At 44.1% G+C, this 14437-nt stretch overlaps 1 protein-coding gene across 1 annotated transcript; it reads left to right on the top strand.

Annotated features, from left to right (window-relative positions):
- The first annotated feature begins 10482 nt into the window (after positions 1-10482).
- Positions 10483-13982, top strand: LOC147977993 (uncharacterized). The gene is made up of 2 exons (XM_087546070.1): positions 10483-12144; positions 13513-13982. Exon 1 carries the CDS (start codon positions 10569-10571, stop codon positions 12111-12113), a length of 1545 nt encoding a protein of 514 aa, XP_087402196.1. The 5' UTR covers positions 10483-10568; the 3' UTR covers positions 12114-12144; positions 13513-13982.
- The last annotated feature ends 455 nt before the right edge of the window (positions 13983-14437 follow it).

Raw genomic sequence — 14437 nt, forward strand, 5'->3', positions numbered from 1 at the left:
CTATTTGCACTTTCTAAAGTTATGATATCGTTTAATTCAAAATTATTTGGCTCACATGAGTAAGAAGCATTGTTCATTTACGCTCAGTTAACTGGAAGGATATCAAGTGTCAAGAATGATCATAAATATATGTGCCCCCTTACTACTTTTTTCAAGAACGGGATTATTTATCAATAAAAACTTATGATTAAGGGAAAATATTTTTTGCAAATAGTAGTTCTCCAAAATAAAATACTACATCCATATCACTAAGAGGTGATGTTGTTCTTATTCGTTTCATAAAGGACTAACAACGACAACGTGACTATTCTGAGATAGTTATTGTTCAAATCCATGTATGCATGAAGGAATGCTGGGATTTCTAATTATCAGTGTTCATAAAATTAAAATAGAAACAATATACATATCTGCAGGTAGCAGCCTATCTCAAAGCATATATCTTTAAACACCAAATTTAGTTCATCGATCAGTCAAACGTACGGAAAACTTACTCACAGAAATACGCCTACTATCTTCTATAATATGAATTCTAAAATAATAGCAAATACCTAGCCCGTGCGAACGCACGGGTTCGCCACTAGTTTTATTAACAGATCAAGTGGGGCCTTATATTTTAATGCTTAAGTTTTACTTTGAAGTTTTGAAGAGCTTACTTGACTACTTTTTGTCCAAGAAGAAGGCTATACGGTTGCCAGGAGCAGACACTACTAGAAAAAGGGCTATAAATGGAATTGACACTAATGGCGCACCAGACATGTGGTGCGCCATTACTATATACTAATGGCGCACCATGTGTTGGTGCGCCATTAGTGTCCAAATACTAATGGCGCACCACATCCACGGTGCGCCATTAGTAAAAAAACTTTTTTTAAATTTTTTTCAAAACTACTAATGGCGCATCGTGGGAGTGGTGCGCCATTACTAGTTGAACTAGTAATGGCGCATCACTTCCACCATGCGCCATTAGTGAATTTTTTTTTATTTTTTTTTCAAAACTACTAATGGCGCATCGTTGGAGTGGTGCGCCATTACTAGTTGCCATTACTAGTTGAACTAGTAATGGCGCACCACTCCCACGGTGCGCCATTAGTAACTTGGCCACCACTTCCACCAAATGCACCCCCCCCCCCCGGTGGACCGCCTTTTCAGTTTAAAAAATAAACAAAAATGATGGAAATGTCAAAAAAATAAAAGAAAATAAGTTTCCCATGTGATATGTGGTCTAGTTGTTGTGAAAATTTACAAATATGAATTTCGACTTTATTTGCAAAATCTCTCGAGAATTTGTAAAATGGGCATAACTTTTGCGTACGAACTCAGATGAAAAAGTTTTTTATATGAAAAATCATCTACTCGAAAAGTTACATCCGAATTCAAGCAGAACCTTCTGTCGTACCCTTTACATGAGGATTCTTCCGCGGAAGAACAACTCATATTCGACTTGTCACAAGGCGCCGAGCACAACCTGATGACCTATGAGGCGTACGATATCAACGACTACACATTCTACACCGAGGACAAGGACATGAAGAGCGATGGTTATCAGAACTCCAGGGTAACGATGGAATCCTACACCGGTAACGACAAGGACAGATACTACGGAAGGATCGAGGAGATCTGGGAGCTGAGCTACGCTGGAGAGAAGGTCCCGATGTTCCGTGTCAGATGGGCCAAGAGCGTCCTAAAAGAAGACCGGTATTTCACCACCATGGTTATACCCGAAGCCAAATCCAAGACCGCGGGCGCAAACGTCACCGCGAAAAATGAGCCATGGGTACTGGCTTCCCAAGTGGACCAATGCTTCTTCATTACCGACCCGTCAAAGCCCAGTCGTGTTGTCGTGAGGAGAGGCAAAAGGAAGATCATCAGAATGGATGGAGTAGCCAATGAGCAAGACTTCGACAAGTACGGCGACCCGAAGATCGAACATGACGACGACGATGAAGTAGCAACATACACCACAAGAAGAAGCAGGACCACCCTACCTAAAGGACGTCCGTTCCACAGAAGAACTCCATTTGCGAAAAAGAAGGGCAAGAAGATTATGAACAGATAGCTAGCTAAGATCGACTGTATTTAAATCGTAGTCTTCATTTCTCAGTTGTATTTCACGGGCACTTTTTGGTATCATGAATATTTTTAAATTTCATGGGCACTTTTTGAATTCATGAATATTTTTTCAAATTTGATGATATTTTTTCATATTCAATATGATAAAATATTGAATATTCATGAGGACACTCGATCTCGATCCCCCTCCATCCCGATCTCGATTCCCCCTCCATCTCGATCTCGATCCCACCTGCACCCTCCCCCGCTAGCTCCACCGCCGCCGACGACCCACCGCACCCTCCCCCGCTCCACCGCCGCCGCCGACGACCCCCCGCACCTTCCCCCGCTCCACCACCGCCGACGAGCACCCCCTGCACCCTCCCCCGCTCCACCACCGCCGACGAGCACTCCCCGCACCCTCCCCCGCTCCACCACCGCCGACGAGCACCCCCCGCACCCTCCCCCGCTCCCCGGTGAGCTCCGCCTCCTCTCCCCTCTTCATTTTTTAAAAAATAATAATAAAAAAGTGTAGACTACAATTGTTGTTAAACAACAATTATTACTGTTTTTATAAAAAAATATTACTGTTTCATATTCATATTCATTTTCTAAAAAATTATTACATGCAACAAAAAAAATTTACTTATGGCGCACCTCTGGCTGGTGCGCCATTGCTATATATATAAAAAAAGATTACTAATGGCGCACCTCTGCCTGGTGCGCCATTACTATGTAAAAAAAGATTACTAATGGCGCACCTCTGCCTGGTGCGCCATTGCTATGTAAAAAAAAGATTACTAATGGCGCACCAACCGCGGGTGCGCTATTAGTAAGATTCCCCCTAGCTAATTCCCTCCCTCTAGCCAGATCCCCTTCCTCCCTCTCCCTCGCCCCCTAGCTAATTCCCCCCCCTCCCCCCGCTGCCCCGACCCACGCCGCCGCCGCCCCCGCGCCTCCGTCTCCGTCGCCGCCCCCACGCCGCCGCCGCCCCCGTGCCTCCGTCTCCGTCACCGCCCCCACGCCGCCCCCGCGCCTCCGTTTCCGTCGCCGCCCCACGCCGCCGCCGCCCCCGCGCCTCCGTCTCCGTCGCCGCCCCCACGCCGCCGCCGCCCCCGCGCCTCCGTCTCCGTCGCCGCCCCCGCGCCTCCTCGGACGCCCTCGGACGCCCGCCGATTTCTTCCGCCTCGGCCACCATCGCCACTGCTCGTCGCCGAATTCGCGCCGCCTCGACTAGCTCCGGCTACCCCGAGTCGCCCTCGACCTCCCCAGTGAGCACCCGATCCGCTTCCCCCTCTTCCCCCTCTTGATTTCCTTCTGATGTGTTCTAGGGTTAGGGGTTGGAGAATTTTGGACAAGAAAAGGGGTTGGAGAATTAAGTAGCTAGGGTTGGGGAATTAACTAGCTAAGGAGATTATGTTTAGAGCATCAATGATGGGTGTTGATATACCTCTGGATAATTTTGATTTTATTCATGTTCTCAAGGAATTGGAATTATCCAGGGAACAAATTAGTAAGAAAACTGAACACTGTTTAGATATTCATGACTCGAATGGAAATGTCGCCTCCCTGTGTCTAAGTTGGCATGATACTGTAGTGGAAGAGGAGGAGAAATTTACTGTTGTTTCTAGAAGAGAGAAAAAGTCTCCTGCTAAGAGAAATGTCACTATTTCTTCTCTTACCTCCTCTTCTATACCTTGTACTAGAGGTCAGCAAAAGAATATCAGTTCTACTTTGCCCCCTAGTAGATCTGGATACTATTTCTGTTAGGAGATGGTGTTATATTAAGATGCATATATTGTTATGTTACGCAAATTGTATCATCTTGCCACTTAAGTCAGCCTTCCCTTTAAGCAGAAAATTCAGTTAGGAGCTACTGTTAGGAGCTACTGTCAAAAACTTGAGCTACTGTCAAAAAATTCAGTTATGTACAGTTAGGAGCTACTGTCAAAAAAATCAGTTAGGTACAGTTAGCATCATGTAAGAAAATGGCCATAATGTGCCCTGATAATGATGTATTTTGTCATAAAAATATATAGTGGACTGCCATGATAATGACATGCTGCTAGTAGTTACTTCCACCATGAGTTTCATTAACAGCAAGTCAGTTTTGTTTATAGTTGAAAGTAAGTGTGTGGTTTGAAAATCAAACAGAAATGTTTTCTTAACTCAGAAGCCTGTTACTGCACCTGTACTGCACATTACAAAGTCTCCTAGTACTTAACCCACCCAAGCTATGAGGCAAAATTTTCAGTTAACTGTTATGGACAATTGTCAATTTTCTGTAATGATGATGGAACATTATAAAGCATTGTACTCCAGTGTATATGAAGGATACAAAAAATTTAGCAACTTCTCTGATTTTATAAAGTTGTTCTTATATGGGTGAAACTTCACTTGTTTTTAGGCTAGTGCAGGGTGTTGCTTTATTCTGTCATCATTTGTAACTATGTCACAAATAAATTGTTCCTTCTTCTGTATTTGAAGTAATGACTGTTCATAAGCTGAGGCATGGATTAAGTTGTTTCTTTGCTGTACCATTATATCTGGATGATTTTTTGTTTGGTGACCTATTATATCTGGAATGGAAGCTCACATAAGTTGAGCTGATTTTTTTCCATATGAAAGCAGAGGACCATATGGTCTGTGGCTGGGTTTTGTCTCCGACCATTGTGTCGTGATGAATTTGCAGGTACCCCGAGAGGCCCTTGAGTCTGCCGGAATGTCGATTAACTTCCGTTCCGGCAAATTCGGGTACTCCATATGTCCTATTTTCAGCAAAGGTCATGCTGAAATTTTCCGTGAATTTTAGCATGACTTTGCTAAAAATAGGACATATGGGGTACTTGCGACTAATGCATGGGCCGGGGTATCGTAGTACTTAGTTAAGTAGGATCAACTGCCCCGCCATTCTTGCTGCATTAAACCATAGGTGGCAATAGAGCCAAGTGATTAGGCCCAACTTAGAATTCTCCTTAGCATCGATAAACCCTAGATGATAAACCCAACATAGGTGGCAATAGAGCCAAGTGATTAGTGCCAAGTGATTAGGTCCAACCTAGGGTGCCTCGGCATCGATAAACCCTAAATGATGAAAACTTAACTTGGCTTCTATAGGGTGCCTCGGTGTCGATGAGAACCTAAATGATGTACGCTTAGGCTTTTAGGGTGCCTCGGCGTCGACAAAACCTAAATGATGAAAGCTTAGGCTTTTAGGGTGCCTCGACATCGACAAACCCTAAATGATAAAACCTTGGCTTTTAGGGTGCCGAGGTGTCGATAAGAATCTAAATGATGAAAGCTTAGGCTTTTAGGGTGCCTCAGCGTCGACAAACTCTAAATGATAAAAGCTTAGCTTTTAGGATGCCTCAGTGTCGACAAACCCTAAATGATGTAGTTTTGAATTATGAACGTAGGATATGTCGTCATCATCATCGGACGATGAAAGTCTCCCGGCGGAGTGCGACTGGTGCCACGACGATCGAGGTCTGTGCGACATGCCTCACCTGGACGATGATCGGCGCTTCAGCATTAAGCTCGAGGAGACCTTCGAAGTTGAAATGGTACACAACGACGACAAGTGTTATTTTCATAATTAAGCATGACTTCAACTATTTCAACGTGTAATTTTCATCTTTTACAATTCGAGTATAGCTTATCCCATGCCATGCAAGACGCTATGTCTTGGAGAGGATGGATTTTGAAGACCATGAAATTTCTGAAACAAAGAAAATTCACCTAAGGACTCATCACGATGTGGACTTTGAAGTAAATCTATATAATTCTAAGAGCGTAACCCATTTTGGTTGCAAAAATTGGGAAGCATTTTGCAAGATGTATGGTTTTGGTGAGGGTATGCTTATCACCATGGATCTTGGTAATCCTGACATCAACCAAGACAATATGGACATTTGGGTCCTTGTTGATACGCCTCCAGTTCTACCGCTATGTGAGTTTCTCAAACATAGTTATTAGCTAATTTATATTGTTTATTTCAAAATAGTTGACAGCTTATTTCCATTGACAGCTTATTTTTATTGTTCAAAGAATGTGCGGGAGATGGTAGACAAAACCCACTACACCGATGGCTCCGAATTAACAACTTATAAGGAGAAAAATCATCTGGTCAGATTTTGTACTGACATTGAGAATTACATTATCCACGATCAAACTCCTCAACATTATGGTAAATACGTGCCACTAGTGCATGTGTTCAACTACGGTAACTACCATGGAGATGCCCTGGTAAGATTTTTACTATTACGACATCCGTGCATCTTTTGCATACTTCTAAAACTAGTACATCATTGCTAACTATGAAGTTATTACTATGTTTTTCAACAGATAATCCCAGAGAATTGTGTGCCTCATATGATGTATCAGAAAGGTAGTCTTAATGTTTTGAACATACAGCCAGGTCGTCCTACGAATCTCAACTGTCCATACAAGATTTCTAAAAGAAGTGGAGACATGAAAATCAAAGGATGGAAAAAATGTATGGACAGTCATAAGGAGCTTCTTGGAAGCAAAAGGAAGTGAAGCACAAGAATTGGAGACAGGATGTTCTCCATTCTCCATAATGGAGAGTCAGGGTCTATATTGTTTTATGCTATTTTAGCTTAAATAGGGTATTTAGGTCCTGCCTAATACTGATGATCATGTGCTAAGAACAATTAAGTAGGGTTGATTCGATGACTATCAAGATGATGATCGTATGAATTGTTATGAATAACGAGTAGAAGTTGTATGATGATGATTAGTAGGACTTGTTAGGATTAATATTACTTCCGACAAAGTTGATACTCGCGGTCTCGAGACTTGTAATGTTTTATCTTTGTTCGGTCTTTTGAATTCGGAGACTAATATGATGAATTATATTCGGAGACTAATCTTCTATTGTATTCGATGAATCTGCTGTTGCTGTGTGCTACTGTCTATATTCTGTCAAATAATATATTTTGTAACCTGTGCAAAAATCAGAAAAGTAAAAAAAACCTAATATTCATACTAATGGCGCATCACTACAGAGTGCGCCATTAGTATGCCAAGTATACTAATGGCGCATCCATCCGCAGTGCGCCATTAGTGTGCCAAAGCACATGGTTAAATATGGCCCTGGGAGGCATACTAATGGCGCATGGTGTTATATACTAATGGCGCACTGGGTGGTGCGCCATTAGTAATAAATACTAGTGGCGTGATACTAATGGCGCACCAGTGGTGCGCCATTAGTAATAAATACTAGTGGCGTGATACTAATGGCGCACCAGTGATGCGCCATTAGTAGGCAAAACTGGTGCGCCATTAGTAGGCCTTTTCCTAGTAGTGAGGGGCAGGGCCAATTGAGTCAATCCCTAGGCCCTAGGCTTGCTACAGTGTTTCTACATTGTCCATGATGGTACAGTGAACAAAGTATTTATTCTTCACGTCCCAGGCCCCCCCTCCCCCCACCCCGCCCTGGGTCCTGTATCCGCCACTGGTGTGGAAAGAGCAGATCTTAAGCCCACTCTGTTAGACAAGGCTAAGAAGAATCCTAAGGTTGGGGCGGAGAAGACGACGCTTGAGCTCGCTCTATTGGGCAAGGCCAAGAAGGCTCGAGTTTGGATGGAGAAGGCATCTCCTGAGCATTTTAATATCGCAAACATGTTTTCAAATTTGCAACCATTTTATAAATTCCTGAAGTTTTCTTTAAATTCAGAACATATTCAAAGTTCATAGATAATTCTTAAATCCACAGGCATTTTTAAAAGCCATGACGTTTTATAAATCACTGGGGAAAAAGGCTAAATAGAAGCCTATCTATTTAGAAAAATCACCGGTTGGAGAAGCCAATCTCGAAAAACGAAAGCTAAAAAAACAATTGCAACATTTCCTAAAAGAAAACAACGTGGCGTAGGCCTACACAAAATTTCGTTCATGCCCTCAATGCTCTGACAAATTCATAGTGCAGCCATCGCGTTGCTGCCACCTCTTCTTTTCCACTTCTACCCAACACCCTCTGCTCGCCACCCTCTCCGTCGCTCCTGCTCCCGAAACCCTAGCGGGGAGGATGGGTCGCGAGCTGTCGCCGCCAGAGTCTTCCTCCAAGGAGTCTAGCTCCTTGGACTCTATCATCGCCGGTGTCGCCTGGGGGTCGGGTGGACAATGCCCCACTATCATTGGTAGAGGGAGGGTAGAGAGTTAAGGGATGTAGTCTCGTTGATCTCTGGTCACCACCGGTTGTCGGCGTCGTTGCGAGGCGGGAGGGAGATGGCAAATGGGGACAAGCACCAGTGGCAAGACAAACGGGGAAGGGGAGACGTGTGATGTGTTGCTTGGGGCACGTAGAACCGTTTTCTCACTGAAAAGACCAACATGAGACAGAATGATCGACAAACAAAAAAAAGCAATAGTGGTAGGGCAATCGATCGAAGGAGGTTGTGGGTACAAAACGACGATGCCCGAACTCCCTTTAATAGTACAGATTGGGGATATCAAGAGTCGTCAAAACAGATTAACTTTGTGGTCTCTTCAGTAGAGCTGCTGAATCGACACCCGACACCCGTACACATGACCTGTGATTCTCAACCATGATACATGACATTTGCTCAAATGGTTAATGCATTGCCCCCGTTATGCAAGTGTAGTAAAGCAATATTTCTTCCGATACCTCTCAAGCCACAAGGGTACTGTTTGTCCCCCTTTCTATAGCTATAGCGGTGTTGTGCATGGTCTAGGTTCACAAAATGCATATCCAGCTCGCATCATGTATATTTATACATGTGAAACGAATGGACCAAATATATGTTCAATGATCGGGATATGATCCTGATAATCAATGACATCACAACGCATGTACGTGTGTGTTTCAATGCTTGATTGACATCATATTCTTCTTCATATTTAGTAGTACCAAGCAACATAGTAAGAAAATTTTATTATGGGATCAGGTGGGGCCTTATATTTTATGTGCTTAAGTTTTACTTTGAAGTTTCAAAGAGCTTACTTGACTACTTTTTGTCCAAGAAGAAGGTAAGGTTGCAAGGAGCAGGGGCGGAGCCAGGATTGGGCCAAGCCCCAGGCCCCGGGCTTGCTACAGTGTTACTACATTGCCCATGATTGTACAATGAACAAAGTATTTATTCCTGTATCAGCCACGGGCAAGGAGAAAGCGGACCTTAAGCCCACTCCGTTGGGCAAGGCTAAGAAGAAGCCCAAGGTTGGGAGTGAAGAAGATGACGCTCGAGCCCGCTCTGTTGGGTGCTCCTAGTTGGCGCTCACACCTGCCAAATCGTGGGCCGGCCTATGTGGCGAGCCACGGCTGGTCGCTCACTCAACTCGCCCCGCCTGGTCCCTCGCTCGCTCGAGCCTCGTGGGCTGTTTGTAAGGTCCAACCATTGACTTTAAAAAAGAGAGGAAAAAATTAAAACAAGAAATCTCAAAAAAGAAAAAAATATCATGATTTCAAAAAGTTCTAGGATTTTAGAAAACTTCATTCATTTTTTTAAAAAAACTTCGAATTTGGAGAAATGTTCACAAAAGTTAAAAAAAAGTTCATTCATTTTGTAAAAAGTTCATCGAATTTAAAAAAAATTCATCCATTTTAAAAAAGATCATCAAATTTGGAAAAAGTTCATCGATCTTGAAGAAAAATTCATCAAATTTGAAAAAAATTCATGTAATCTGAAAAAAGTTCATGTAATCTAAAAAAAATTCATCGATTTTGCAAAAATTTCATCAAATCTGGAAGAAGTTCATCATTTTTTAAAAAAAAGTTCATCAATTTTACAAAAATATGAAATTCTTTAAAAACACGCATTTAAAACAAAAGAAAAAAAGGAAAACCAAATAAAACCATCTGTGAACTAAACCGCGAACCAGGAAAAACCAGTTTGGAAGCTTCTGGAAGCTTCCCAAATCGGGTTTTCGCGAACGTGAATGAACGAAATAAAATGCAAAAGGGAAATACATTTGTGATGGCCTGGTGGTTGGAGCAGAGCGGTCGTAATGAGTGGGACACGGGTTCGAATCCTAGTGTTCTCGCACCTATTTTAACGCATTTTTCGAAAAAAAACAAGAACAAATAGAATGGGCCGCCCCAGCTTGGACTGCTGCAAGTGTCCATTTGCAAATAGAATGAGCATTTTAACACCGCAAACATATTTTAAAATTTGCAACCATTTTATAAATTCATGAAGTTTTCTTTAAGTTCAGAACATATTCAAAGTTCATAGATAATTCTTAAATCCGCAGGCATTTCTAAAAGCCATGACGTTTTATAAATCACCGGGGGAAAAAGGCTAAATAGAACCACGGTCGGAGAAGCCAATCTCGAAAAACAAAAGCTAAAAGAAAAACAATCGGCAGCATTTCCTAAAAGAAAACAACGTGGCGTAGGCCTACGCGAAATTCCGTTCATGCCCTCAATAATCTAACGAATTCACAGCGCAGCCACCGCGTCGCTGCCGTCTCCTCTTTTCCACTTCCACCCAACACCCACCCTGCTCGCCGCTCCTGCCCCCGAAACCCTAGCGGCGAGGATGGGCCGCAAGCGCCGCCAGCCGTCGCCGCCGCCTCCCCCGCCTCCGGAGGAGGAGTCTTCCGCCGACGAGTCCAGCTCGGCGGAGGAGGAGGAGGAGGAGGAGGAGGCGGCGGAGGCCACCCCCGCGACCCAAAATTCCCCCAAACCCCCTTCCGCCGCCACGGCCGACGACGCCGAGGCCGACGCCGATTCGTCGGATGAAAGTGACGAGGAGTCCTCCGAGTCGGGCAAGATCGACGCCGAGGCCTTCGAGCTGCGCCAGATCGCCTCCTCCAAGCTCGAATCCGACGCCGGTGAGCCCACGCCGCCGGCCAAGGACAAGAAGAAGGGTAAGTCTTTGGCGGAACCCTCTCCGTCCGGCACGGCCAAGAAGGCAAAGGCCGGGGCGGCGGAGAAGGCACTCTCCGAGCTCACTCCTGCCAGCGAGGGTAAGAAGAAGCACAAGGCCCAGCCGGAGAAGACTGTGCCGTGGACCAAGCTTGAGAAACCCGGACAGCCCAGGCGCTGGACTACTGAGGACGAGATCAAGATCCTGGAGGCTCTTGTTCGCCACGTCAAGGCCAATGGCACCCAGCCGGGCGCTCGTGAGCTTATTACTGCGGTTGGTGCCAGCCTCGAAAGGAAGAACGTCACCAAGACGGAAATGTATGAGAAGGTGCGGAATATCAGGCAGCGATATGAGAAAGCGGTGAGCACTGGCGCTCTGCCAGAGAAAGATGATGACCTCCGCAAGTTCAAGCTCTCGGAGCAAGTGTGGGGAGAGAATGCAAAGCAGATCGCTGCAGCCACCATGGCTCAAAATGAGGCTGCTTCCTCAAAGAGCAAGAAGAAGGGGCAGACTAGCAAGGAGAAAACAGAGGGCTATTCAAAGGGTGGTACAGCAAAGGAGACCACTGCTAGCGCCGATGAAACAGAGGGCTATTCAAAGAGTGGTACAGCAAAGCAGGCCACCAAAGAGAAGGCAGACGAAGATAGCAAGGGCGGGTCATCAAAGAAGGCTAGCACTGCTGATACTCCTGCTAAGAGTAGAAAGCGGGGAAACCAAAAGGAGGAATTGGAAGGCGATGTGAAAACTGGCACTACAAAGGAGACCGTGGATACTACCGCTCGGAATGGTGGAACTTCGGTGAGGAGCAAGGGTGTAAAGTCTGACAAAGAGAAAACGGATGAAGATGTAGAGAACCCCACGCCAAAGGAGGCTATGGGTGACGCTCAAAATGGTGGCACCCATGCTCTGTTTAAGAAAGAAGGGGAAACTCATGAAGAGAAAATGGACACTGATGCTAATGTGAGAGGCATGCACAAAGGGTTTGATGAATTGCAGAAATTGTACCCCAACCTTACCTCTTATGTGGAGGACATCCAGGCCCAACATCCATGTGGGGAGACACTGAAGAGAGCATTTGAGTTCATGGATGACGAGAAGGCATGTGCTTTAGAATCCAAGATCAAGAAGCAAAGGGTAGCTGAGTTGAGGATAGGGATGCGCCGTGCTGACACAAATAAGGAGGTGACCAACATATTCATAGGACTGCTGGACTAAACCCTTCTGTTGCTGTCAAGCCATTTATGCGGTATATCATTCTACTTACGCCTGTGCTATTATGTCGTATCATGATGATATATCGAAGATTTTTATATAACTCAATGTGAAGCATCCTACTTATCTAGTTTACTTTAAGTAAGTCTAGCTTTATATATCTGCAGTCCAAATTCCACCCACCCTAAAAGGTTAGAAAGATTAGGCGGATGCAGGTGAGTTGGACGTTTGGTTGGACATATATCCAGTGTAATTTTGTACCGGCAGTGAGGCCCTGTGAATTTGTGGCTACTGAAAGTCTGAAACAAGGGCCAAGGGACACGAGATGGATTATGCATCTCATATCTTATGCTTCTATAGTTCTATTTGAATATGGCTGCATCGTATTTAGATACACAGTTTCTTTTGCAGTACTGACTTGTAAATCTTCCTGCAATTATTGTGTCGGTTACTGTTATTGTATTGTGGCTGTCAAAATATTGTTCAGGATCAAACTGCTGGTGTCTTCGATTGTTAGTTAGACTTTCTAGTCATTTTAGTTACTTACATTTAACCTTATGTCTCAGTTTTCAAGCAACTTATAAAGTTATATAAGACAACGGTCGATTAGTTAAGTGAATTTAATATCATGTTGACAACGTTTTTTTTGGGTAACACTGTGTTTTGGACAGCAGTACATAGTTTCAGGAAACTGTAATCTCTCTTAGAGATCATTTTTTGTTGCTTCCCCTTGAGCATCCTAGAAAGTACAACTGTTGCATTTTTGTTCATGTTAGTTCTTAGATCTGGCATTTGACATGTCGTGTCTTGCGGAAAAAGGGCTGATTTCCTGAAAGTCAGCAGACATGCAAATTCAGTTGGAAGTTCGGACTACAGAGAATGCTAAAGTATGGTGTCTTAATACCTGAAAGACTGAAATTGTGTTGGGAGGTTCATTGTAGAGATGTTGTCTAAGTCTGTTATTTCAGCAACTCTGGAAGTTGTCGTTCACACAAATTGACAGGGTCCCTAGTTTTTAGTTTTTGATTTCTTTGTGCCTTATTGGATGGTGGATCAATTTGTAGCAGCTTCAAAAAGTGCGGAACTCGGTATCTTGGCCGAATGTTATGCCCCTTTCCTGCATCATCATGCAGAAGCTAGCACGGATATGCGGTATTGTTCTCTGTGTTGAACAAAGTGACTAGAGCTATTTGTTGTAAGCCGTTGGTTAAATATGCACTTGTGTTTTTGCAAATGATGATCCCAGATTAGCATGTGCATCCATGATTTGTTTGATTTGTGTGCACCCTTCCTGTACTGAAATTGTATTTCTGTTGAGATAAGTGTGTATTTACATGTCACAGTGGTATACAATGTTCCATTGCTGATGTAACTTCCGGTTCTGTTTGCTTTTTATTGCCAGATTGCTGGGTAAGAAGACTGACTGATGTAGCAAAAGGTTGATTGGACGTGGAACCGATGGATGAGCATGAGACATGGTGATGAGCTACTGTTGTCGCCGGCCGTTGTCTTGTTTATGATGGTTGGTGGTCAGCTGACTCATACTGTCTTATGCCAGTACCCATGTTGGTGTCATGTCTAGGAAATGCAGCGTCATAATGCTGACCATGACTTGGAATTCCGTTTCTTCTTTCAATGAGTTAGGTCTTATTGGCCGTGTAATGTTGCTTCTGAATTCAGTGGTAGTAGAGGCCTAGAGGCCGGAGGCCGATGATCAGGCGTATTGGCTTTGGGTTGAGGCTGCTGGATTAAGAGGCTTCTTTTGTAGTTCTAAGCGCTGTTTTGGAGCTGTCATGGTTGGATGTAATGCTGTGTTTGTTGGAGTTTGTTTTGGTTTCAGTCTTCTAGTGTTGAACTTAAGTTCATTTTGGATGATGAAAACTCTTCTTATTTGGGCATAAATTAAAGCATGAACTTGTACAAAACGCTGCATCCCCATCCCAACGACTCACGAAGGATAAAACAGGCTGCTAGGCGAAACAGTTCCACCTACCGCCGGTGCGACGCGGGCTCCTACTGCTCTAGCCACATCTTCAAGACAGTACACAAGCGGTCTGTCAGAGAGCTGTAGGCCCGCAGACTCTAGCATTCATCAAGCGAGTTGTGATTCTCGGATTGCTTTGCCAAAGTTTGCTCCAATTATCACTCCTCTACTTCCTCTACACGACTGAACCGCAGCAATATCTATCCTGATACCTCTCAAGCCCCAACGTACTTGTTTCTTCCTCCATGACCTATCCTTGTTGTATTACGAAACTCATCGGGCTCGAATCTGAAAATGTGTTTGCATTTCTTGGCTTGTGAATGGTTGGAGCAAATCGCACCTA

The sequence above is a fragment of the Triticum urartu genome, chromosome 3A, assembly GCF_056163025.1.
Source record: "Triticum urartu cultivar PI428250 chromosome 3A, HENAU_Tu73, whole genome shotgun sequence".
NCBI classification, from domain to species: domain Eukaryota; kingdom Viridiplantae; phylum Streptophyta; class Magnoliopsida; order Poales; family Poaceae; genus Triticum; species Triticum urartu.

Bases quoted from the DNA above. Each gene is read 5' to 3' on its own strand.
- LOC147977993 (XM_087546070.1), top strand. From the start codon at position 10,569: ATGGGCCGCAAGCGCCGCCAGCCGTCGCCGCCGCCTCCCCCGCCTCCG.